General features: G+C 33.9%; 1 protein-coding gene across 7 annotated transcripts in view; it reads left to right on the top strand.

Annotated features, from left to right (window-relative positions):
* Positions 1-25,066, top strand: part of SCLT1 (sodium channel and clathrin linker 1) — a 200,934-nt gene that overhangs the window by 15,744 nt on the left and 160,124 nt on the right. For all 7 annotated transcript variants that reach the window (XR_005028388.2, XR_005028387.2, XM_036903384.2 and 4 more), the window contains exon 2: positions 4,611-4,678. Coding sequence is in view for 5 of the 7 variants with exons in the window: in XM_036903384.2 (XP_036759279.1) it covers positions 4,611-4,678 (68 nt within the window). In the remaining 2 variants the exon portion in view is untranslated. The remainder of the gene's footprint in view (positions 1-4,610; positions 4,679-25,066) is intronic.

Here is a 25,066-nt window from a genome sequence, read left to right as displayed (position 1 = left end):
ATCCCCTACTATTACTGCTTTACTCTCAGTTTCTCCTTTTGGTTCTGTTAGTATTTGCTTTATATATTTAGGTGCACCTATGTTAGGTGGGTAGATATTTACAATTGTTATATCCTGTTGTTGGACTCATCCCTTTATCATTATGTAATGCCTTCTTTGTCTCTTGTTGCTTTATTTTGAAGTCTGTTTTGTCTTATATAAATATTGCTACTCCTGCTCTTTTCTCACTTCTATTTGCATGGAATATCTTCCTCCATACTGTCATTTTTTGTCTATAGTGTCTTCTAAAAGTAGTCACCTGTAGGCAGCATATAGATGGGTCTTGTTTCTATATGCATTCAGCCACTCTATGTCTTTTGATTAGAGAATTTAGTCCATTTACATTTAAAGTAATTATTGATTGGTGTGTACTTATTGCCATTTTGTTAATTGTCTTCCAGTTGTTTTTGTAGTTCCTTTCTGTCCCTTTCTTTCTCTCCTCTCTCCCTTTATGATTTGATCATTTGCTTTAGTTGGATTCCTTTCTCTCTTTTTCTTGTGTATGTGTTACATAGGCTTTTGGTTTGTGGTTACCATAAGGTTCATACATAGCTTCCCATATAAATAACAGTGTGTATTAGTTTGATGGCTGCTTAATTTCAAACACATTCTAAAAGAACAACTTTTTAACGATTGTTCCCCTTCCATGTTTTATGTATATGATGTCATAATTTACATCTTTTTATGTTGTGTATCCTTTGTCTAATATTATGTACAATTGATTTTTTTTTTACTATTTTTGCCTTTTGAATGTCATACTCACTCTATAAGCGATTGGTCTTCTAACTTTATTGTAGGTTTGTTTTCACTGATGATAAACATTTAAATGTATAAACATTTCCATCTAAAGAAATCCCTTTAGCACAGCCTATAAGGCCAGTTTAGTGGTGGTGAATTCTTTTAATGTCCATTTATCTGGAAAAAACTTAATTTCTCTTTTAATTCTGAATGATAATCTTGCTGGGTTTTCTTGCTTATAAATTTTTCCCTTTCAATGCTTTGTATAATTCATGCCACTACCTTCTGGTCTGTAAGTTTTCTGTTAAAAAATCTGATAGCCTAAAGGGTTTTTTTTTTATATGTAACTGCCTTTCTTTTGCTGCTTTTAAGTTCTTTGTTTATCTTCAACCTTTAGCATTTTTTAAATTTTGGTATCATTAATCTACAATTACATGAGGAACATTATGTTTACTAGACTCCACCCTTCAGCAAGTCCCCCCCACAAACCCCACTACAGTCACTGTCCATCAGTGTAGTAAGATGCTGTAGAGTCACTATTTGTCTTCTCTGTGTTGCACATCCCTCCCCATGTCCCCCCACATTATACATGCTAATCTTAATGCCCCCTTTCTACCCCCACCCCTTATCCCTCCCTTCCCACCTGTCCTCCCCAGTCCCTTTCCCTTTTGTAACTGCTAGTCCATTCTTGGGTTCTGTGATTCTGCTGCTGTTTTGTTCCTTCAGGTTTTTCCTTGTTGTTATACTCCACATATGAGTGAAATCATTTGATACTTGTCTTTCTCCGCCTGGCTTATTTCACTGAGCATAATACCCTCTAGCTCCATCCATGTTGTTGCAAATGATAGAATTTGTTTTCTTCTTATGGCTGAATAATATTCCATTGTGTATATGTACCACATCTTCTTTATCCATTCATCTACTGATGGACACTCAGGTTGCTTCCATTTCTTTAACCTTTGCCATTTTAACTACTATGTGTCTTGGTGTGAACCTCCTTGGGTTCATCTTGTTAGGGGCTTTCTGCACTTTCAGGACCTGAACAGCTGTTTCCTTCCACAGGATGGAGACAGTTTTAGGTATTTTTTTTTTGAATAGACTTTCTACTCCTTTCTCTCTTTGCCTTCTGGCACTCTGTAATGCAACTATTGTTTGGAGTTGTAGAGCTCTCTTAGTATGTTCTCATTTTTAGAAATTCTTTTTGCCTGTCTTCCTCAGATTGGTTGCTTTCCACTACCCTGTCTTCTAGCTCATCCATCAATTCTTCTGTCTCCTCTAGTCTACTATTCATTCCCTCTATTGTATTTTTTATTTTGTTTAGTGTATTCTTCAGCTCTGACTGGTTCTTTATATTTTCTGTGTCTTTGTTGGCGTTCTCTCTGAGATCATCTATTTTTTCCCTCAGTTCAGCGAGCATGTTTATGACCATTACTTTGTCCTTTATCAGGTAGATTGCTTAGCTCTGTTTCATTTAACACTTTTTTTGGTGTTTGTCTTGTTCTTTTGCTTGGAACATATTCTTACCAGTGTTCTATAAAGTTGTCTGCCTTTTAATCAATTGTTTTTTTATATATCCTAGATATATAGCTCTTTGTTAGTTACATGTGTGAAAGTATCTTTTCCATGTTTGTGGCTTGCATTTTTACTCCCTTAATGGTCTCTTTCTGATGAACAATAGATCTTAATTTTAATGTGGCCCAGTTTATCAGTTTTTTTCTTTTTTTGTTAGTGCTTTTTGTGTTCTGGTTAAAAAAATTTTCCCTACCCTAAAGTTATAAAGATATTCTTTTTGTTATCAACTAGAATGTATTGTTTTAACATTCAGAGATCTTCATTTCACCTAGAGTTGATTTTTGTGGATGACGCTTTTCTTTTGCATGAGCGTATTCAGTTGCCATAGAACCACTTAGAAAAATATTGTTGATCATAATTCAAGTGCTCATATATACATGAGTACATTACCAGATTCTGGATTCCACTGGTCAATTTTGTTTATTGTTATATGACTATAACACCATCTAAATGACTGTTACTTATAAATCTTGATATTTGGTAGAGCAGATCCTTCCCTGTGTTCTTTTGCAAAAATGATCTTAGAATTTCTTCTTGCATTTCTACCTATCAACTCTTAAATTTCTTCATTATCCTCTTTTGGAAGATTAATTGGGATTGTATTTAATTTGTGGATTAATTTGGGGAGAATTGATATCTTTACAGTATTGACCTCTGTAAGCCATGAGTACCTCTCCCCACTTACTTAGGTCTTCAATTTTTCCCCTGAATGTTTTGCAGTTTCCTGTGCAAGTAACTTTCACATCTTTTGTTAGATTTATTCCTAGATGTTGATATTTTATAGTATTATAAATTATATCCTTTATTGTTTCTAATTTTATGTTGTCAATATATAGAAATAAGATTAATATTTATATATTGACCTTGTATACAATAATCTTCTTTTTGATTTACCACATACATACTCATATAGATAACACATTTTTCCTTTTCAGTCTATATGCCTTTTACTTTTTTTACTTGCCTTAAAATTAACTTAGCCTTCCAACAGAGTATCAATAAATGTATCCTTGTGTCATTATCAATTTCCAAGGGAAAGTTTTCAACGTTTTCACCTGCATGACTTTTGTTGTGCATTTATGTAGGAATCCATTATTATATTAAAGAAGTTCCCTTCTATTCTTGAATTCCTAAGACTTTATCATGGCTATATCTTGAATTTCATCAGATTCTTTTTCTGTAACTTTTGAAATGATTGTCTTTTTGTTTGTGTTTCTTTTTTTTTTATTTGGAGGAGGAGGCTTATCTTACTCCCTTCACTTGACTCTCTTTGGGCTTAATTTACTCCTCTTTTTCTAACTTTTTGGGATGATTTTGTAGTTTACTGACTTCAGCCTTTTTTTCTAGCATAGGCAGTTAAATTACAGATTTCTTTTTAAGCCAATTTTGAAGTATTATAGTTTCACTGTCATTCAATTCAAAATACTTTCAATTTCATTTTGTATGTCCTCTTGAGATTCATAGGTTATTGAAAAGTAATTGTTGACCTTCAAAATGTATGAAGATTTTCTCTTTTTGGTGATTGATTCTAGTTTAATTATGGTATTGTCAGTTAATGTGTTCTCTGTGGCTTCACTACTTTGAAAGTTCTTGAGACTTGCTCTATTGCCAGCAAATAATCAATTTTAAATGTTCCATGTGATCTTGAAAGAATGAGTTTTGTACATTGTTGGATGCTGTGTTCTATTTTACATTTCTTTTCTTGATATGGATAAAAATATAACCTTATACTTATTGAGAGTCCTTGGCTTTATTCTGGACATTCTTTTCTGTTGTTCCTTGCCTACTCTTTTTTAATTTAGATTCCTTGTCCTTTAGTTTCTCCTCCTCAGGTTTGTCCTGGAATTTTCAGCATATTTTTACAATTTTAAAGAATATGGCTACAACTTATCTTTCCAACTATTTTAACTTCTAGAAGCAAAGGTTTTTAAAATAAGGAAATTATTATTTGACATCTTCTAAGAGTAATGTGGATATTAGGAGAGGCTGAGAATTAAAATTTGCAAAGTTAGAAAAATTAGTTCTTTGCATCTGTTTTTCTTTTCTTCCATTGGCCATAGTTAGTTGACTTAGGTGTATATATGAGCCTATTCTTAAATTCCAAAGTGGTGTGTTGAAATTGATGCTTCATTCTATTTTGAGAAACACTGGAGACTAGCAATTTTACATTGGATATATCAAATAATAACTACCTTATTTCTAGTTTTTAAATAGTGAACTTTACCCACTGAACTACAAATTAGTTTTTCTCTTTGTTTCAGATCAAAGACTAAGTGAAGTTCCTAGGTGGTATCAAATGGAAAATTTTTCCAAATACTCATCAGTACAGGTATGAAAATTAATTAAGGTATAACAAACTATATTCAGATTTGATTGTAAACATGTCTACATAAATATGAATGCAAAATAAATTCTGTTTAGGTTTATTATGTGCAGTTGCCTACATGCTTTGAAATTTTGTTTAGACCTTTAGTTCTTATAAGGAGGAAAGCTTGTTTTTGCTTAATGAATATAAATTCTTTGACCATAGAAATTTCCTTTTTTCTCCCAAAATTGGAGCTTACATATTATGTATTGTAGTAAGATGTCTGAGTTCCAAAATGAAAGTTCATTGGAAATTTGAAACATCCTAACATTTTTCTTGATAACATACAGTAGTAAACTTTGATTTTCTGAATTCTCAAAATTATGAGAGCATGAACTAATTTAAAACAGTATATGGCAATGGTTTAAATATTTCTTTCCTTGGGTCCATGTTTTTATTTAAATATTGTGTTAAAAATTTGTTTTATTCATTCTAAAAATAACATGATTAGGGCATTGGTCTTGTGCTTCTTGTACTTGGTAAATTATCTCTCCTTGTTTTCCTCATTTTCTGGGCTTTGAGGAGCATGACACAGTTGGAGACAGACACAGTTTACTTAAATGAAATTAGTAAAATTTCCAAGTCTGACTATAGTTCTTTTAACAGTTGCCTTTTCCACACCTACATGCTGCTTTAGAGAAAGGGGTTAGTATTCTTTAATGCTCAGACTTCTACTACTCGGCTTTTGCCATGGTTCTTTCCTCAGGTGATGCCACTTCTCAGAGCAGGTGCCTGTGGTTCAGCGCTCTCCCTAGTAGGGCTGCCTAGGTTCCTGCAATCATCTGGATTGCCTGGATCATCTGCAAGCTCAGGAGAGCTATCAGTTCTTTCATCACCTGGCACACACTTGTATAGTCAAATATTTACATGTGGGAAGACTCCAGTTTAGACAGACTATTAAAATACAATTGTGAATCTCCCTTGCCAGAATGCCACATAAAGAAATGGAACCTTAGATTTGCAATAAAAGTCTATAACTGCTCTGTTTGCTAAACGTTGGAATGCAAAGAAGCCAAAAACCCTTCAAAAGCTGGTCTGTGGTGGTTTATTTTGTCTGTGGCTGGCCAGTCTTCTGTGAAGTACAATGTAGTGTTGGTGCAATAGATGATTCAATAAATGTCTGCAGCAGAAACAAAATTTGAAATTTAAAAAATAAAAATAATTTTTTGACTAATATTGATAGACTGATTACAGAATGCTAAAAGAAAAGCAGTAGATACTAGATTAGTAACGGCTCTCTACTGAATGAAAAAGGAAGATTTTTGCTTTTGAAATAGGTTAATCTTGTAATTAAAACTGAAAAATTTTAAAGGTATTAAAAATGAAGTTGTTTTTAAGGTATTACAAAAGGAATAGTTTATTTCATTGACTTGAGTATAATTATCCTTGTATTTTTTACTCCAGCATACACTCAACATTTAGCCTACTGCTCTGTGTTTTTATTTCCAAAGACCAAACTCATAGTCCAAAGGGTCTTGAAACTATCCATCCACTATTCAGTATGTTAGTCATGATACTATTTTTCTTATGTTATTTTTGTTGCTCATACTTAACTAAGAACTATTAACTGGGTAGGTGATAGAGAATCTTTCATAACCCAATAGCCTCTAAATTTTGCTGAGTCTTAAGTTCTTCTGCTTCTGCTTAGTGTCTTACAGAATATGCCTAAATCTGAATCTTCAAACAAAGATTCATTTTAAAGCCTGGGAAGACCTCTCAGACTGATACTGTATCATATCTATTGCACACTGTGGCTGACTTGATTATGAAAGATAGTTTCACCAAATAAAACAGTGACTCTGGATAGCCCTTTAATGTACTTGCCTTGGACACTGTGATTATAATTAATTAAAGCCTACAGGGATGCTAACATACCAAGGAGAGACAAGTCTTTTCTTACTCAATAGTGTACTCTTTGGTGAAATTATAGCTCCTTGATGTATAGTCATACAATCAAATCTTGATTCCTCTCTTATTTTTAGTGGGTAGTATATTGTCACTGCCTAATGTTCCTCTGCAGTCCACCATCTCTTCAGAACATTTTACTATCTCAAGACTAGTTCCTGTGGGTCTCACCTTTCATTGTATGGTTTGCAATAGTGGGAAGGGAGGCAATATGAGAACATGAGAGGGAGATTAATCTGCTTTCCATCAATAAGGCCCACATCTTTAGCCATATATAATGTATCCCTTGGGTGTTCTTTACCCCAGAAACATTATTCTAATTTCTGAAAAAATGTTCAGAAGGAATTACTTATTTATTTATTTTCCTATTTGTTTTGTAGTAAAGGAAGATATAGAAGTAGGAGGAAACCATTATCAAAGGGTACATGTGACCCAGGAGTGCTGACTCAGACCTTTCGTTACTATAACCTTAGACATTGATACAACAGAAATCCTTCATAAATTTATGTTCATCCTGTTTGTTCAGTTGTGTTTCTGAACACAGCTTTTCTGTGAATAATTCTTGTTGGTAGATAACAAATTTTTGTTAATTAATGGAATTATATATTTCCTCTCCTTCCCTCTTTCCTACTTATGTTCCAACATCATTTGAGCTCTATCTAGGAAATACAGTGAAAGTTGAAGTGTAAAAAAGTCTGATCTGCAGCTTGGGAAATACAAATAATTCATGCTTTTTAGTTCTATTTTTCCAGATAAAATCCCAGTGAAATGCCCTCCTTCCTTTTCACACTAGGTACAACAAAATTGCAAGGACTTATGTTAAATGCACATACTCTATTAAATCTTTTTCTAGTATTGGAAAAATAAAACTGCAGAAGTTTGATATTTATTTCTTATATTTCAAGTTGGAACTTTAAATATGATTTTATATCATGTTATAAGTGACAAGTTAAACATATTAAGCATATTATTATACAGTGATCATTTAGGCTTCTGTTGAATCAAGGTAAGTTTTGTGAATTGCTTCAAAATTTTTTATGTAGTATTATTTCTTAGGTAAATGCATGATACCTTTATAATAACTAATGGTGTATAATTTCTTTGGATTTATACTGGAAGAGTCTTCTAATATGTTGAGTAGCTTGTATATTTAATATATTTGTTCATTATACTTTCATAATTCACTCATTTAAAAAAAAATATTTTCCCTTTATGATTATGTAAAACCTCCTGAAGATATTTTAAATAACAGCTAGTTTCTTGAATGTTCCTTGAGGGTAGTTGTGAAATTTATTATTATTTTGTGATTACTATCTTTGATTATTTTGTGTTTTCTATGTAAATAAAAAGTATTTCACATGACATTGCTTTCTTAGGGTGTAGTAGTGGGCACTGTAGTAGAGACAAATATTAGAAGATTTTATTCAAGAAGGTGAGTGGAAAATTTCCCTCTTTTCTCAATTCTTTCCTCCTATATATATATATATTTTTCTTAAATACCTGCCTTTTCTCATATGCAGGCAAATTAAATCTTCTTTATAGTGTATGCCACACTAATACATGTGTATAGTGAGGGGTGGGATTATTGTTTTGGTTCTCTTTGTACTTGCTGGAAGGACAGGGTGGAATATTTTTAAAAAGTTTATTTTCTCTGAAAGCTCTCCTGAAAATATCACCCTCTTCTAGCCTGGAACTTCTCTACTCATTACCCATAGAACCCAAAATTTAGATTTTTAAAAAATTTGAGACAGTCTTCTGGGAAAGAAAGGAAACACATAAACTAGAAAGAAGAAGAAGGAAGGAATAAATATAAAAGCATAGTGACAAGGAACAATGAGTTTGTTCTGGAGGGGAAAGACAGTCATAGTGTAAATGTATTCATTGATTCAATGAACATTAATTTATTAATTCAACAAATCTTGACTGTTTGCCTATGCTAGGTAGGCTTTCGGGACAGAGCTATGAATAAAATAGTCAAAGGATCTACTTCAGTGGAAGATATATTAATTAATTAATTAAAATGTTGATATCCTATGAAAAAAGTAAACAGGGCACTGAGATAGAAATTAATGTGTATGCAGTTTAGTCTGAGACCTGTTTTTGGTGGAAAGGTCAGTAACATTCAAGCTTCCACTGAAAGTAAGAATGAGTCTAAGAATAGGTAAAAAAGAAGCCCTGAGACAGGAAAGAATTTGTCATGTTTTGTATAGGAGCTGGTTCCAACTATAAGCAAATAATAGTTATTTGAAAATTATATTGAAAGGAATAATAAGGCTAGTCCTGTTGATCATGAGTTTAACTAATATGAGTCAATATATAACAAACTGCCCGTACTGTTCAAGTTGAGTCAAATTACTAGCTTTCTAGACCAAGGCTGTTTAATAGAAATTCCTATGACAATGGAAATATATAATTCTGTACTTCTAATACAGTAGAAACTAGTCACAGGCTTTTGAGCACTTGAAATTAAGCTAGTACAACTGACAGATCTGTAATTTTAATTTTAAATAAATGAAATTTAAACTTAAATAGATCATGTGTCTTGTGACTATTGTATTGGTGTAGTTCTGGACTCTCCATCTGATGAATACTCAGGTAAAACCTTGAAGAGTTGATTTTGTACCATTCCATGGTGGTATTAGAAAATCAATGATTTAGCACTTTTAAAAGTCTAACTGCAAGAGTTTAGCAATTTCTCATGCTATACATCAACCTTTATTGATAAATGATGAAAATCTCCTCATGATATGAATCAAAAGCTTAAGTGATTTGCTGCAACCCTCTAAAATGTGCAAGAATACCTTCACAAAATGCTAGCCAGCCTTTACTTTGTTTTCCTCCAAAGAATGGAGGAAATGATGTCATTTTCATATTTGAAAGCCAAGGATACTGATTAAAGTCAGCAGTAGAAAATTAAACATTCAGAATTGTAATTAGAATACTTAGTGTAGTTTTTAATTAGAGAAAGAAGAATGTCTAGGAAATTTGCTTATTCAACTATAATCCAATATTATTGATATTCTTTCTGTGATACACCATTATCATCTCAGGAGGTAACCTTGGGATCAAAATAAATAGAAATTGTACAGTATCCATTATTCAAAATTCAAGATGTATAAAATTCTGTTAATGTTTCTTTTAGTTACTATAGTTAAACATTTTTTTAGGAAATATGAAAAGAATATTTATAAATGATTTATAGTCTATTTCAGTCTTATTCTCCCTACCTGATATTTTCTACTAGGCCTGAAATTGTCAACTAATTCAATCTCTTATTCTAAAAGTTTTACTAGCAAGTGAGAAGGGATTGCTGAATCTATATTTTTATTCTTTCAAATATTTTTCTAATGTTTTAATTTATTACATTCATTTTCAGGACCTTAAAACTTTTATAATTACTTTTATTTATTGATTAATCATTCTTATGTTTGTTTTCTTTATGAGCTATCATTAGAAAATAGTTTGGAGCAATGTCTTTACAGAATTCAGCATAACTAAAATATATTGAGCTTATGTAAAGCACTATGCCAGGGGCTTTAGTGATATGAAGGTATGTAAAATAAAATTACCATTTCATAGTAACCTAAAGACTAATAAAGATAAGGGATAAGACCCATATTAAATAACTAGGTAAAAGGTATGTTATTTGTATCTTAAGAACATTAATACAAAATATGGGTATTAAGGAGAAAAAAAGGAGGTCAGGTACAGTTGGAGAGATCAGGGAACATTTCCTGAAGGATGTATCATATCTGATGAGAACTTTTGAGTAGATAGGATTTCGAAAGAACTTGAGTGGGGACCAAAGGGGGGTTGATGGGAGAGCATTACATATGGACCCACGGGCATGATGAGTTAAAGGAGATGAGAAAGTGGGAATTTTATTTAGGGAATAAAGCATTCTTTAGTTTTTATAATGTGTTTGGCAGGTATAAGAGAAGGAATGGAAAATAACATTAGGAAGGGTAGGTTTATCAACATGGTAGAGGAGGGTATTGATGGCTAAGTTGAAAAGTTTGGATTTAATTTAGCAAGCAGTAGCAGAAAAGTTGTTCAAAATATCCTCTTATAATCATTTTGTAAAGTGTGTGGGATCTGCAGTGATGTCAGATATTTCTTCTGATCCTCATTATCTGTTTTCTCTCTTTTTTTCCCTTGTTCCACCTTGCTGGAAGTTTATCAACTTTACTGATCTTTTAATACAACCAATTTTCTAGCTTTGTTGTTTTTCCCAATCATATGTTTATTTTTTATTCCATTGATTTCTATGTCCTTTCTTTCATCTTCCCTTCTCTGGGTTTAATTTGCTCTGCTTTTCTATATTTTCTGTTTTTCCTATACATGTAATTAATTATATAAACCTCTCTTTTAAGTACTGTTCCACAAGTTTTAAATATTTTAAATTAAATTTTTATGTTGAAATAATTATTGATTGTTTTATATGTCACTATAAGAAATAATAGAGTTATTTCATATAGCTTTTGCCCAGTTTTCTGCAATGGTAATATCCTACAAAGCTACAGTACAATATAGTACTATATCACTGCCATGATGCTAATATTGATTTAAAATACAGAATAGCTCCATAACCCAAAGATCCCTCATGTTGCCCTTTTATAGCCACAGCCATCTGCCTCCCACCTCTCCAATCCCTGAACCCTGAAAACTAACCTGTTCTCCATATAAATGTCATTTCTCAAGAATGTTATTATGTAAAATAGAATCAATACAGTATGGAACCTGTGATTGGCTCTTTTCCCCCACTTAGCATGATTTCTGGGACATTTGTTTGCATGTATTAATAATTAATTCCTTTGTGTTTTTGAGTTATATAACGTGGTAAGTATGTACCACAGCTTGTTTAACCATTCACCCATTTAAAGACATTTGGTTTCCAAATTTGAGCTACTTTGAACAAAGCTGCTAAATTTTTGTGTACAGCTTTTTGTGTGAACATGCTCATTTAAGTTGTCATTTCTCTATAATAAATGCCAGGTTGTATATTTAGTTTTAAAGAAATTGTCCAGTGGTCTTCCAGAGTATCATTTTACATTTCACCAGCAATGTGTAAGTGATCCAGTTTTCCTGCATACTTTCCAGTATTTGACTTTTCACTATGTTTTATTTTACTCGTTTTGGAAGATATGTAGTAACATCTCATTATAGCTTTGATTTTTTAAATTAAATTAGTGATTGTCATAGACTGAAAAATTGACACCTAAAGATGTTTATGTCCTAATCCCTGTAAATATGCTATGGTGTATGGCATTCTATATATGCATTGTACTTGATGGTGGAATGTTGAAAGTGTTGCCCCTCAGTATGGGAATGAGGCATGGATGCCTGCTAAAATCACTTATATTCAGTGTCATATTGAAGTCTGTGGAAGATGAATAAAGATATAAAAACTAGAAAAGAAATAACACTATCATTATTTGCAGAAAATAAGATTGTATATATAGAAAATCCAAAAAAATCTTTGAACTGTCAGGCTTAATAAATGAATTTAGCAGTGTCTTTGTTTACAAGGCAAAAATACAAATTTAATATTATTTCCACAAATAGCAACATCCAGTTGACAGTGAAATTTATATTGATGGTATTTAAAATAGCATACAAGATTAAACATTCAATATTCAGGAGTAATTCTAGTGAAAAGTTCATTAAGACTTAAAAACTATAAAATACTAATAAAAATTAAAGAAGAAGAAAATAAATGTTAGGATGTATTATGTTCATAGATTGCAAGACTTAACTGTGTACAAAAAATCCCAATCAAAATACCAGTGGATATTTTTTTTTCTTTGAACTTGACAAGCTGTTTCTAAAATTTATATGGAAAAGGCCAAAAAGAGCTAAAATAACTTTAGAGAACAAAAAAGGTGGAAAAGAAATACTACCAGATAACAAGACTTACTGTAAAGCTTTAAATTAAAACAGTGTGATATTGACTAAGGAGAGACAAGTAAACCAACTAAACAGATTTCAGAAATAGCTCTATAGATGCCATATTTCCATATAGAAGAAAAATGAATCTTGGTCCTTGTTTATACTATTCCCAAATACCACTTCTGGATTATTTATAGATTTAAATGTGTATGGTAAAATAATAAAACTTTTAGAGGAAAACATAGGGAAATAAGTTTTATCAATTGCAATACGCATGATGTTGTTAACAGGACACAAAAACAGTAATCATAAAGTAAATAACAGATAAGCCAGACTCTCTCAAAATAAAAGAGTTTATGTTTTTTAAAAGACACCACTTGTAAAGAAAAAGGCAACCTACTGAAAGGGAGAATGTATTTGCAAACTGTGGCAAAATCTCATTGGAATATATAAGGAATGTCTACAAATCAGTAACAAAAGGAAACAGGCAAAAGACTTAATGAGGCACTTCACAGTGGTCAATAAACTTATGAAAAGGTGCTCAACTTCACTGTTTATCAGATAAATACAAATTAAAGTTACAATGACATACTACTACACACCCACTGACTAAAGTGAAAGACATAAATCCAAGTCTTGAGTATGATGTGGAACAACTCATACTACCTGGGGGAGAGTAAATTTGTACTATCACTTTAGAAAGTTGATACAATTGCAATTAAAACTAACTAATGCATACCCTATGAGTTATCAATTCCACTCCTAAGTATACCCCTCAGAAATGTGTATGCCAAACTATCATTTATAAGAATGTTTATTTAACCGAAAGCATACATATATTGTGGTGTACTCATAAAATAAAATACTATATGGCAATAAAAATGAATGAACCAAAATTGCTTGCAACAAGAATAATTCTCATTAACAATTTGACCAAAAGAAGACAGACATAAAAGAGTATATACTGATTACATTTTTATAAATAAAAAAAAATGGCTAAACTAATCTCTACTGTTAGAAGTCGGAATAGTAGTTACAATTGGAAGACTGGGTGTAGTGACTGGAAGAGGTCAGCTGGGGGATTTGAGTTTGCTGGTCATATAGGCAGATTTCACTTTGCATGTACCAAGTTATCTGAATCGTGCATGTACTGGAATTGTATCCTTGCTTTGATTTAATGTTTCCACAGAAATGAAACACAAAATTAAGACACTATTACCAATATGCAAAAATTTATGCTAACATAGTTCCTACTGTGCAAAGTGAAGACTGCTTGAATTCTGTTTCTTGATCTGAGTTCTGGTTGCACTGGTATATTTATTTTGTGAAAATTCATTTAGTGGTATACTTATAATTTGTGCATTATTTTGTGTATACATATATGTGGTACTTGAATTATATTATATATATATATGAGTAATATTCCATTGTATCTAATACTACATTTTCTTTATGCATTCATCTATTTATGGGCTTGGGTTGTTTGCATATCTTGGCTATTTAGATAATGCTGCAATAAACATGGGGTTGCATTTACCTTTTCAAAGTAGTATTTTAGCTTTCTTTGGGTAAATGCCCAGAAGTGGAATTACTGGATCATATGGCACTTCTATTTTTAATTTTTGGAGGGAACCTCCATACTGCTTTCCATAGTGGCTGCACAAGTTCACATTTCTGCCAGCAGTGCACGTGCACGAGGGTTCCCTTTTCTCCACACCCTTGCCAACACTTGTTATTTCTTGTTTTGTTTTTTTTTTTGATACTAGCTGTTCCAACTAGGATGAGATGATATTGTGCTTTTAATTTGCACTTACCTGATAATTAGTGATAAGTATCTTTTCATGTGTTGTTGTCTTTGGGAAAATAATCTATTCAGGTCCTTTCCCCATTTTTCATTTGTTTTTTTGTGTGTGTGTTGAATTGTATGAGCTCTTTATGTATCTTATATATTAATCCTTTATTAACTATATCATTTGCAAATATATTCTCCCATATAATAGGTTACCTTTTCTTTTCTTGGTGGTTTCCTTCACTGTGCAAAACTTTTTAGTTTGATGTAGTTCCACTTGCTAATATTTGCTTTTTGTGCCTCTTGCCTGAGAGACATATCAAGAACAAAATTGCTGCAGTCAATATTTATTCCCTCTTTTCTTTCAAGACTTTTATGGATTGGTTCAGTTCTTTAAGTTTTTTGTTTAATTTTTGTATGGTGTACAAAGGTGATCCAGTTTAATTCTTTTCCTGTAGCTTTCCAAAGTTCTCAACACCATTTATTGAAGAGAAATACTTTCTCGTGTCTTTTTTTTCTTTTTCCATGTCTTTTTCCCATTGTATATTCTTATCTCCTTTGTTGTAGATTAATTTACCATATAAGCATGGGTTTATTTTTGGGCTCTCTGTTCAGTTCCACTGATCTATGTGTCTGTTTTTGAGCCAGTATCATCCTGTTTTGATTACCATACCTTTGAGTATAGTTTGAAATACATGAGCATGATATATTCTACTTCGTTCTTCTTTCTCAAGATTGCTTTGGCTAATAGGGGTCTTTTCTGATTTCATACAAATTTTAGGATTATTGCTTCAGTTCTGTGAAAAATTCCATTGGTATTTTGATAGAGATTGCATTGAATTTGTAGATTGCTTTGGGTAGTATAGCATTTTAACATTAATTCTAATCCATGAACACAATGTATCTTTCCCTCTATTTGTATTTTCTTCAGTTTCTTCCATCAATGTCTTACAGTTTTCAGTGTGCAGGTTTTCACTCCCTGGTTAAAATCATTCCTAGGTATTTTATTCTTTTTAATGCAATTGTAGATGGGATTGTTTTATCAATTTCTCTTTCTGCTAGTTTGTTATTAGTATGTAGAAATGCAACAGATTTCTGTATGTTGATTTTCTATCCTGCCACTTTATTGAATTCATTTATTCATTCAAATAGCTTTTGTTGGAGTCTTTAGGTCTTGCTATGTATAGTAACATGTTATCTGCAAATGGTGACAGTTTTACTTTTTCCTTATCAATTTAGATGCCTTTCATTTTTTTTCCCTGTTGTGGCCATGACTTACACTACAGTGTCAAATAAAAGTAGTTAGAGTGGGCATCCTTGTCTTGTTCTTGATCTTAGAAGAAAAAGTGTTCAGCTTTTCACCACTGAGTGTGATGTTAGCTGAGTTTGTCACATATGGCCTTTATTATGTTGAGGTATGTGCCCTCTATCCCAACTTTGTTGAAAGTTTTTATCATGAATGGATGTTGAACTTTATCAGATGCTTTTTCAGCACTTATTGAGATGATCATATGGTGTTTATTCTTCCTTTTGTTAATGTGGTATATCACAGTGATTGATTTGCTGACATGGAACCATCCTTACATCCCTGGAATAAATCCCACTTGGTTGTGGTGAATGTTCCTCTTAATGTATTGTTGAATTCAGTTTGTTAATGTTTTATTGAGGACTTCTCTATCTCTGTTCATCAGGAATATTGGCCTGTTTTCTTATTTTATAGTGTCTTTGTCTGGTTTTGGTATCAGGGTGATGCTGGCCTTGTGAAATCATTTTGGATGCATTCTTTCCACTTCTCTTTTTGGAATATTTTGATCTATCTTGGAGACTGTATCATGTGCACTTAAAAAGAATGTGTATTCTACTGTTTTGGGATGCCGTATTCTTAATATATCTATTAAGTTCATCTAGTCTAGTGTGACATTCAAAGCTTCTGTTTCCTTATTGATTTTGTCTGAATAATCTATCCATTGATGTAAGTGGGGTGTTAAAAAAAACCTACTTTTATTATATTCTGTCAATCTTTCCTTTTATGTCTGTTAATATTTGCTTTATATATTTAGCTGTTTTTATGTTGGGTGGATAAGTATTTACACCTACTATATCCTCTCTTGTTGTACTGATCCCTTTATCATTATGTAATGCCCTCTTTGTCTCTTGTTACAGTCTTTGTTTTAAAGTCTATTTTGTCTGATATAAGTATTCTGACCTCAGCTTTATTTTATTTTTATTTTGCTCCATTTGCACAGAGTATCTTTTTTGCATCTCTTCACTTTAAGTCTGTATGTGTCTTAATTTCTGAATTGACTGTCTTATAGGAAGCATATCGATGGTTCTTGTATTTCAGCCATTCTGTTAACCCATGTGTTTTGATTGGAGCATTTAGTTCATTTACATATAAAGTAATTACTGATATGTATGTACTTATTGCCATTTTATTAAGTTTTCTGTTGTTTTTGTAGTTCTTCTGTGTGCCTTTCTTCTCTTGTGATTTGATAACTTTCTTTAATGTTATGGTTGGATTTCTTTCTTTGTATTAATTATGTATCTATTATAGGTTTTTGGTTTGGGTTATTATGAGATTCATACTGGCATCCTATGTGTAGATCAAATTGATGGTTATTTAAGTTCAAACACATTCTAAAAACAGTATTTTGGTGTTCCCCACCCACATTTTATGTATATGATATATTTTGTGTCTTTTTATTCTTTGTAGCCCTTGACTAATTTTTTTGTATATAATTGATTTTACTACTTTTGTCTTTAAGCTTCATACTAGCCTTATAAGTGATTGATCTACTACCTTTACGATATGTTTGCTTTTACCAGTGAAATTTTTTCTTTCAAAATACTATACTGGTTATGGCCTTTTCTTTTTCACTTAAAGAAATCCTTTTAACATTTCCTGTAAGGCCAGTTTAGTGGTGATGAACCCTTTGTTTGTCTGGGAAACTGTGTTACTTTAATATTCCAATTTTGAATGATAACCTTACTGGGTAGAGTATTCTTTGTTGTAGGTTTTTTTTCCTTTCAGCACTTTGTGTGTATCATGCCACACTCCCTTCTGGCCTGCACAGTTTCTGCTGAGAAATCAGCTAATAGCTTTATGGGGTTTCCCTTCTACATAACTGTTTGCTTTTCTCTTGCTGCTTTAAAATTCTGTCTTTGTTTTTAATTTTTGCCATATTAATTATTATGTGTCTTGGTGTGGAACTCCTTGGGTTCATCTTATTTTTGACTCTGTAATTCCTAGACCTGGATATCTGTTTCCTTCCCCAGGTTAGGAGGGTTTTCAGCTATTATTTCTTCAAATGAGTTTTCTGCCCCTTTCTATTTCTCTCTTCCCTATGGGACTCCTGTATAATGCACATGGTATTCTGCTTGAAGTTGTAGCAAATCTTTTAACCTCTTCTCATTTTTAAATTCTTTTTTCTTTTCATTGTTCAGATTGGTTGCTTTTCATTACCCTATTTCCACAGTATCATTCCATTCTTCTGCATCCCTGATCTGCTGTTTATTTCCTCTAGTGTAGTTTTCATTTCAGTTATTTCTTCTTTATCTCAGTTTTTTTTTAAAGCTTTCTTTCTCTTTGTTGAGGTTCTTACTGAGTTCATCCACTCTTCTCTTAAGTTCTGTCAGTATCTTTATAACCACTAGTTTGAGCTTTTGAGCTCTTTTTCAGATAGGTTGCTTATCTCCATTTCATTTAGTTCTTTTTCTGACATATTGTCTTGTTCTTTTGTTTGAAATGTATTTCTCTGTCTCCTCATGTTGTCTTACTGTCTATGTTTGTTTCTCTGTATTAGGTAGATCAGCTACATCTCTTGGTTTCCAAAGTAGTGGATCCTGTTGTGTCCAGTAGCACAATCCCTGTGGTCACAAGACCAGGTGCTCCAGTTGTGTCCCTTGTGTGGGCTGCATGCACCCTCCTGTTGTAGCAGGGCCACATGCTGTGAGCACACTGGTAGCCCTCAGCACAGCTGTCAGTAATGACTGGCCACAACTGTGGAGAGGTTCTGATCCTGGCCAGGGCTGCCCACCAGGTATGGCCAGCCAGTGGTCACTGGGGGAATGCCAGTCCCAACTGAGGGTGCTTGCTGGGTATGGTGGGGCAGGTGTTGCTCTGAAGGGGTACCTGCTGTGATAGGTGAGCTGGGTGGGGTGGGTCCACAGGGGAACACCGGGACAGGGCAAGCAGTGCTAGCAAGGTAGATAGAAAGGGTCAGACTGGCTCCTGCAAGCATCCAGTGAACTAGGCTGAAGGAGAGCAAGACAAACTGTACCCATCAGTACTTCCATTCCTGGATAAAGCTTGTGCAGATCCCTGTGCTTCCAGTACATGTCCTAAAATTAGTATAAATCTCCTTCACATATAACCAAATTACTTTTCAGACTGCTGCTCTGTGCTAGGTTTCAGACTGACCGATACAACACACTGGCCCTTTAAGAGTAGAGACTTGGTTTCCTGTAGCCCTCCAGTTCTCCTAGAGTTAAGTCCTGCTAATTTTCAAAGCGAGACTTTATTGGGGCTCTTCCTCCCAGTCCAGGTGCCCAGGGCCAGGGGTCCCCAGTGTGGGGCTTGATCTGATCCCCTTGATCCTCTGAGCCTGTGGTTGTGGGTTGTCATGTAAGGGGGTGGGCTTCATATCTTGAGGGCATCTCTGCCTCTTTTACCTTTCTCTTTGTGGCCTTCTCTTTATGCCTATAGCTATGGAAGACCTGTTCTGCCAGTCTTCAGAGTGAGTTGCATTACATGTGATTGATCTTGGTGTTTATGTGGGAGGAGGTGAGGTCAGGATCCTCCTATCTGCCATCTTTTTCTGCTCTCTTAGTATGTCTTTATTCTTATTCCTATTGTTTATTTGCCTTTCTCTCTTAACAATCCTATAGTTGACCTTATGGGTAAAGACCATGAATTGTTCGTGTTTGTATTACCTACCCTGCCTAATGTGGGCCCTTATACATAGTATGAAAACAAGTGTTTATTATAGAGTTAAGTGGTTGAAAATTTGTTAAGTGAAACTTTAGAATTCAAAGGTTTTTTTGAATTAAGTTTTTTCATTAATTTTAATGACATGTGTAACCATGAATACCTTTACCCTTCAAAAAACCAGAATATTAGACATACACTTAAAAATCCCTTTGACCTTCTCACTCCTCCCCTTTGTCCTTTTCCCTACCCTCTACTACTAAAAGTAACCTCTTTGTTTTTCTCATATGTTCACATTGATGTATGTAAATCATGTTAATTCCCTTGAACTACATAAGGGATACTGTTGTATTATTTTTCATTTATCCTATTAATAGACGTTTTTCCTATTCTTAACATAGTAAAATATGCACTGCACATCCTTGTGCATCTCCTTATGTTTGAGTATTTCCCCACACTTTATGATAGATACTGAATTTTTGGTCATGTTAAAAATGTTGCTGGCCTTTTAACTTTCTTTATGGTACTTTTAGCTATATAGAGGTTTGAAATTTGTATATTGTAAAAATATGTCAGTCCTTCAATTTTTAGGTTTACTCCTGGTGTCTTCCAGCTAGAAAATGTATTCTGAGTGAAAGTATGCTAGGTACTGCTTGGAATGTTGGCAAACAAAATAGGCAAAAGCCTCTGAAATTGGGGAGTTTAAGAAAGCTTTCTTTATCCCAATGTCAATAGTGTATTTTCCTTCAATAATTGTTAAATTTTTTTAAAATTTAGATCTTTAATCCATCTGTAATTTATTTTCCCATTTAGTATGTGCTATAATCTAAGTTTATTTTGTTACCCAACAGAATTAACTGAAAGCAGTATTTTCTTCATTCAGTTATCATTTTCTTTTTTTTTTCATTATTTAATTCTTTAATTTCTCTCTCTTTTTTTTTTTTTACAAATTTTTTTTTGTTATCATTAATCTACAATTACATGAAGAACACTATGTTTACTAGGCTCTCCCCTACCCCAAGTTCCCCCCCACACACCCCATTACAGTCACTCTCCATCAGCATAGTAAGATGTTGTAGAATCACTACTTGTCTTCTCTGTGTTGCAAAGCCCTCCCCTTTCCCCCACCCCCCACATTATACATGCTAATCATTATACCCCCTTTCTTCTTCCCTGCCTTTATCCCTCCCTACCCTCCCATTCTCCCCAGTCTCTTTCCCTTTGGTAACTGTTAGTACATTCTTGGGTTCTGTGATTCTGCTGCTGTTTTGTTCCTTCAGTTTTTCTTTTGTTCTTATACTCCACAGATGAGTGAAATCATTTGGTATTTGTTTTTCTCCGTTTGGCTTATTTCACTGAGCATAATACCCTCTAGCTCCATCCATGTTGTTGCAAATTGTAGGATTTGTTTTCTTCTTATGGCTCAATAATATTCCATTGTGTATATATACCACATCTTCTTTATCCATACATCTACTGATGGACACTTAGGTTGCTTCCATTTCTTGGCTATTGTAAATAGTGCTGTGATAAACAGGGGTGCATCTGTCTTTTTCAAACTGGAGTGCTGCATCCTTAGGGTAAATTCCTAGAAGTAGAATTCCGGGGTCAAATGGTAAGTCAATTTTGAGCATTTTGAGGAACTTCCATATTGCTTTCCACAATGGTTGAACTAATTTACATTCCCACCAGCAGTGTAGGAGGGTTCCCATTTCTCTGCAACATCGCCAACATTTGTTGTTGTTTTTCTTTTGGATGGTAGCGATCCTTACTGGTGTGAGGTGATATCTCATTGTGGTTTTAATTTGCATTTCTCTGATAACTAGCGATGTGGAGCATCTTTTCATGTGTCTGTTGGCCATCTGAATTTCTTCTTTGGAAAACTGTCTGTTCAGCTCCTCTGCCCATTTTTTAATTGGATTATTTGCTTTTTGTTTGTTGAGGTGCGTGAACTCTTTATATATTTTTGATGACAACCCTTTATCGGATCTGTCATTCACGAAAATATTCTCCTATACTGTAGGGTTCCTTTTTGTTCTATTGATGGTGTCCTTTGCTGTACAGAAGCTTTTCAGCTTGATATAGTCCCACTTGTTCATTTTTGCTTTTGTTTTCCTTGCCCGGGGAGATATATTCATGAAGAAGTCACTAATGTTCATGTCCAAGAGATTTTTGCCTATGTTTTTTTCTAAGAGTTTTATGGTTTCATGACTTACATTCAGGTCTTTGATCCATTTTGAATTTACTTTTGTGTATGGGGTTAGACAGTGATCCAGTTTCATTCTCTTACATGTAGCTGTCCAGTTCTGCCACCACCATCTGTTGAAGAGACTGTCATTTCCCCATTGTATGTCCATGGCTCCTTTATTGAACATTAACTGACCATATATGTTTGGGTTAATGTCTGGAGTCTCTAATCTGTTCCACTGGTCTGTGGCTCTGTTCTTGTGCCAGTACCAAATTGTCTTGATTGCTATGGCTTTGTAGTAGAGTTTGAAGTTGGGGAGTGAGATCCCCGCCACTTTATACTTCTTTCTCAGGATTGCTTTGGCTATTCGGGGTCTTTGGTGTTTCCATATGAATTTTTGAACCATATGAATTTGTTCCAGTTTGTTGAAGAATGTTGTTGGTAATTTGATAGGGATTGCATCAAATCTGTATATTGCTTTGGGCAGGTTGACCATTTTGATGATATTAATTCTTCCTAGCCAGGAGCATGGGATGAGTTTCCATTTGGTAGTGACCTCTTTAATTTCTCTTAAGAGTGTCTTATAATTTTCAGGATATAGGTCTTTCACTTCCTTGGTTAAGTTTATTCTTAGGTATTTTATTCTTTTTGATGCTATTGTGAATGGAACTGTCTTCCTGATTTCTCTTTCTATTTGTTTATTGTTAGTGTATAGGAAAGCCACAGATTTCTGTGTGTTAATTTTGTATCTTGCAACTTTGCTGAATTCCGATATTAGCTCTAGTAGTTTCGGAGTGGAGTCTTTAGGGTTTTTTATGTACAATATCATGTCATCTGAAAATAGTGTCAGTTTAACTACTTCTTTGCCAATCTGGATTCCTTTTATTTCTTTGTTTTGTCTAATTGCCGTGGCTAGAACCTCCAGTACTATGTTAAATAACAGTGGGGAGAGTGGGCATCCCTGTCTTGTTCCCGATCTCAGAGGAAAAGCTTTCAGCTTCTCGCTGTTCAGTATGATGTTGGCTGTGGGTTTATCATATATACCCTTTATTATGTTGAGGTACTTGCCCTCTATACCCATTTTGCTGAGAGTTTTTATCATGAATGGATGTTGAATTTTGTCGAATGCTTTTTCAGCATCTATGGAGATGATCATGTGGTTTTTGTCTTTCTTTTTGTTTATGTGGTGGATGATGTTGATGGATTTTCGAATGTTGTACCATCCTTGCTTCCCTGGGGTGAATCCCACTTGGTCATGGTGTATGATCCTTTTGATATATTTTTGAATTCGGTTTGCTAATATTTTATTGAGTATTTTTGCATCTACGTTCATCAGGGATATTGGTTTGTAATTTTTTTTTTTTGGTGGGGTCTTTGCCTGGTTTTATTATTAGGGTGATGTTGACTTCATAGAATGAGTTTGGGAGTATTCCCTCCTCTTCTATTTTTTGGAAAACTTTAAGGAGAATGGGTATTATATCTTCTCTGTATGTCTGATAAAATTCCAAGGTAAATCCATCTGGCCCGGGGATTTTGTTCTTGGGTAGTTTTTTGATTACTGCTTCAATTTCTTTGCTGGTAATTGGTTTGTTTAGATTTTGTGTTTCTTCCTTGGTCAGTCTTGGAAGGTTGTATTTTTCTAGGAAGTTGTCCATTTCTTTTAGGTTTTCCAGCTTGTTAGCATATAGGTTTTCATAGTAGTCTCTAATAAGTCTTTGTATTTCTGTTGGTTCCGTTGTGATGTTTCATTTCTCCTTTCTGATTCTGTTGATATGTGTTGATTCTCTTTTTCTCTTAATAAGTCTGGCTAGAGGCTTATCTATTTTGTTTATTTTCTCAAAGAACCAGCTCTTGGTTTCATTGATTTTTTTCTATTGTTTTATTCTTCTCAATTTTGTTTATTTCTTCTCTGATCTTTATTATGTCCCTCCTTCTGCTGACTTTAGGCCTCATTTGTTCTTCTTATTCCAATTTTGATAATTGTGACGTTAGACTATTCGTGTGGGTTTGTTCTTCCTTCTTTAAATATGCCTGGATTGCTATATACTTTCCTCTTAAGACTGCTTTCCCTGCGTCCCACAGAAGTTGGGGCTTTGTGTTGTTGTTGTCATTTATTTCCATATATTGCTGGATCTCCATTTTAATTTGGTCGTTGATCCATTGACTATTTAGTAGTGTGTTGTTAAGCCTCCATGTGTTTGTGAGCCTTTTTGCTTTCTTTGTACAATTTATTTCTAGTTTTATACCTTTGTGGTCTGAAAAGTTGGTTGGTAGGATTTCAATCTTTTTGAATTTACTGAGGCTCTTTTTGTGGCCTTGTATGTGGTCTATTCTGGAGAATGTTCCATGTGTGCTTGAGAAGAATGTGTATCCTGTTGCTTTTGGGTGTAGAGTTCTATAGATGTCTCCTAGGTCCATCTGTTCTAGTGTGTTGCTCAGTGCCTCTGTGTCCTTACTTATTTTCCGTCTGGTGGGTCTGTCCTTTGGAGTGAATGGTGTGTTGAAGTCTCCTAAAATGAATGCATTGTAGTCTATTTCCTCCTTTAGTTCTGTTAGTATTTGTTTCACATATGCCGGTGCTCCTGTGTTGGGTGCATATATATTTATAATGGTTATATCCTCTTGTTGGTCTGAGTACTTTATCATTATGTAATGTCCTTCTTTATCTCTTGTTACTTTCTTTTTTTTGAAGTCTATTTTTTCTGATACTAGTACTGCAACACCTGCTTTTTTCTCACTGTTGTTTGCATGAAATATCTTTTTCCATCCCTTAACTTTTATTCTGTGCATGTCTTTGGGTTTGAGGTGAGTCTCTTGTAAGCAGCATATAGATGGGTCTTGTTTTTTTATCCATTCAATGACTCTATGTCTTTTGATTGGTGCATTCAGTCCATTTACATTTAGGATGATTATTGATAGGTATGTACTTTTTGCCATTACAGGCTTTAGATGCGTGGTTACCAAAGGTTCCAGGTTACTTTCCTTACTATCTAAGTCTAACTTAACTCACTTAGTATGCTGTTACAAACACAATCTAAAGGTTCTTTTCTATTTCTCCTCCTTTTTCTTCCTCCTTCATTCTTTATATATTCGGTATCAAATTCTGTACTTTTTCTCTATCCCTTTATTGGCTTTGCAGATTGTCAATTTAATTTTGCATTTGCCTTGCAATCAGCTGCTCCACCTTCCCTACCATGATTTTACTACCTCTGGTGACATCTATCCAACCCTAGGAACACTTCCATCTATAGCAGTCCCTCCAAAATAGACTGCAGAGATGGTTTGTGGGAAATAAACTCTCTCAGCTTTTGCTTATCTGGAAATTGTTTAATCCCTCCTTCAAATTTAAATGATAATCTTGCCAGATAAAGTAATCTTGGTTCCAGGCCCTTCTGCTTCATGGCATTAAGTACATCATGCCACTCCCTTCTGGCCTGTAAGGTTTCTGCTGAGAAGTCTGATGTTAGTCTGATGGGCTTTCCTTTGTATGTGATCTTATTTCTGCCTCTGGTTGCCTTTAACAATCTGTCCTCATCTTGATCTTTCCCATTTTAATTACTATGTGTCTTGGTGTTGTCCTCCTTGGGTCCCTTGTGTAGGGAGATCTGTGCATCTCCATGGCCTGAGAGACTATCTCCTTCCCCAGGTTGGGGA

Source organism: Manis pentadactyla, chromosome 5, assembly GCF_030020395.1.
Source record: "Manis pentadactyla isolate mManPen7 chromosome 5, mManPen7.hap1, whole genome shotgun sequence".
Lineage (NCBI taxonomy): Eukaryota > Metazoa > Chordata > Mammalia > Pholidota > Manidae > Manis > Manis pentadactyla.
This window is presented reverse-complemented; position numbering and strand designations above follow the sequence as displayed.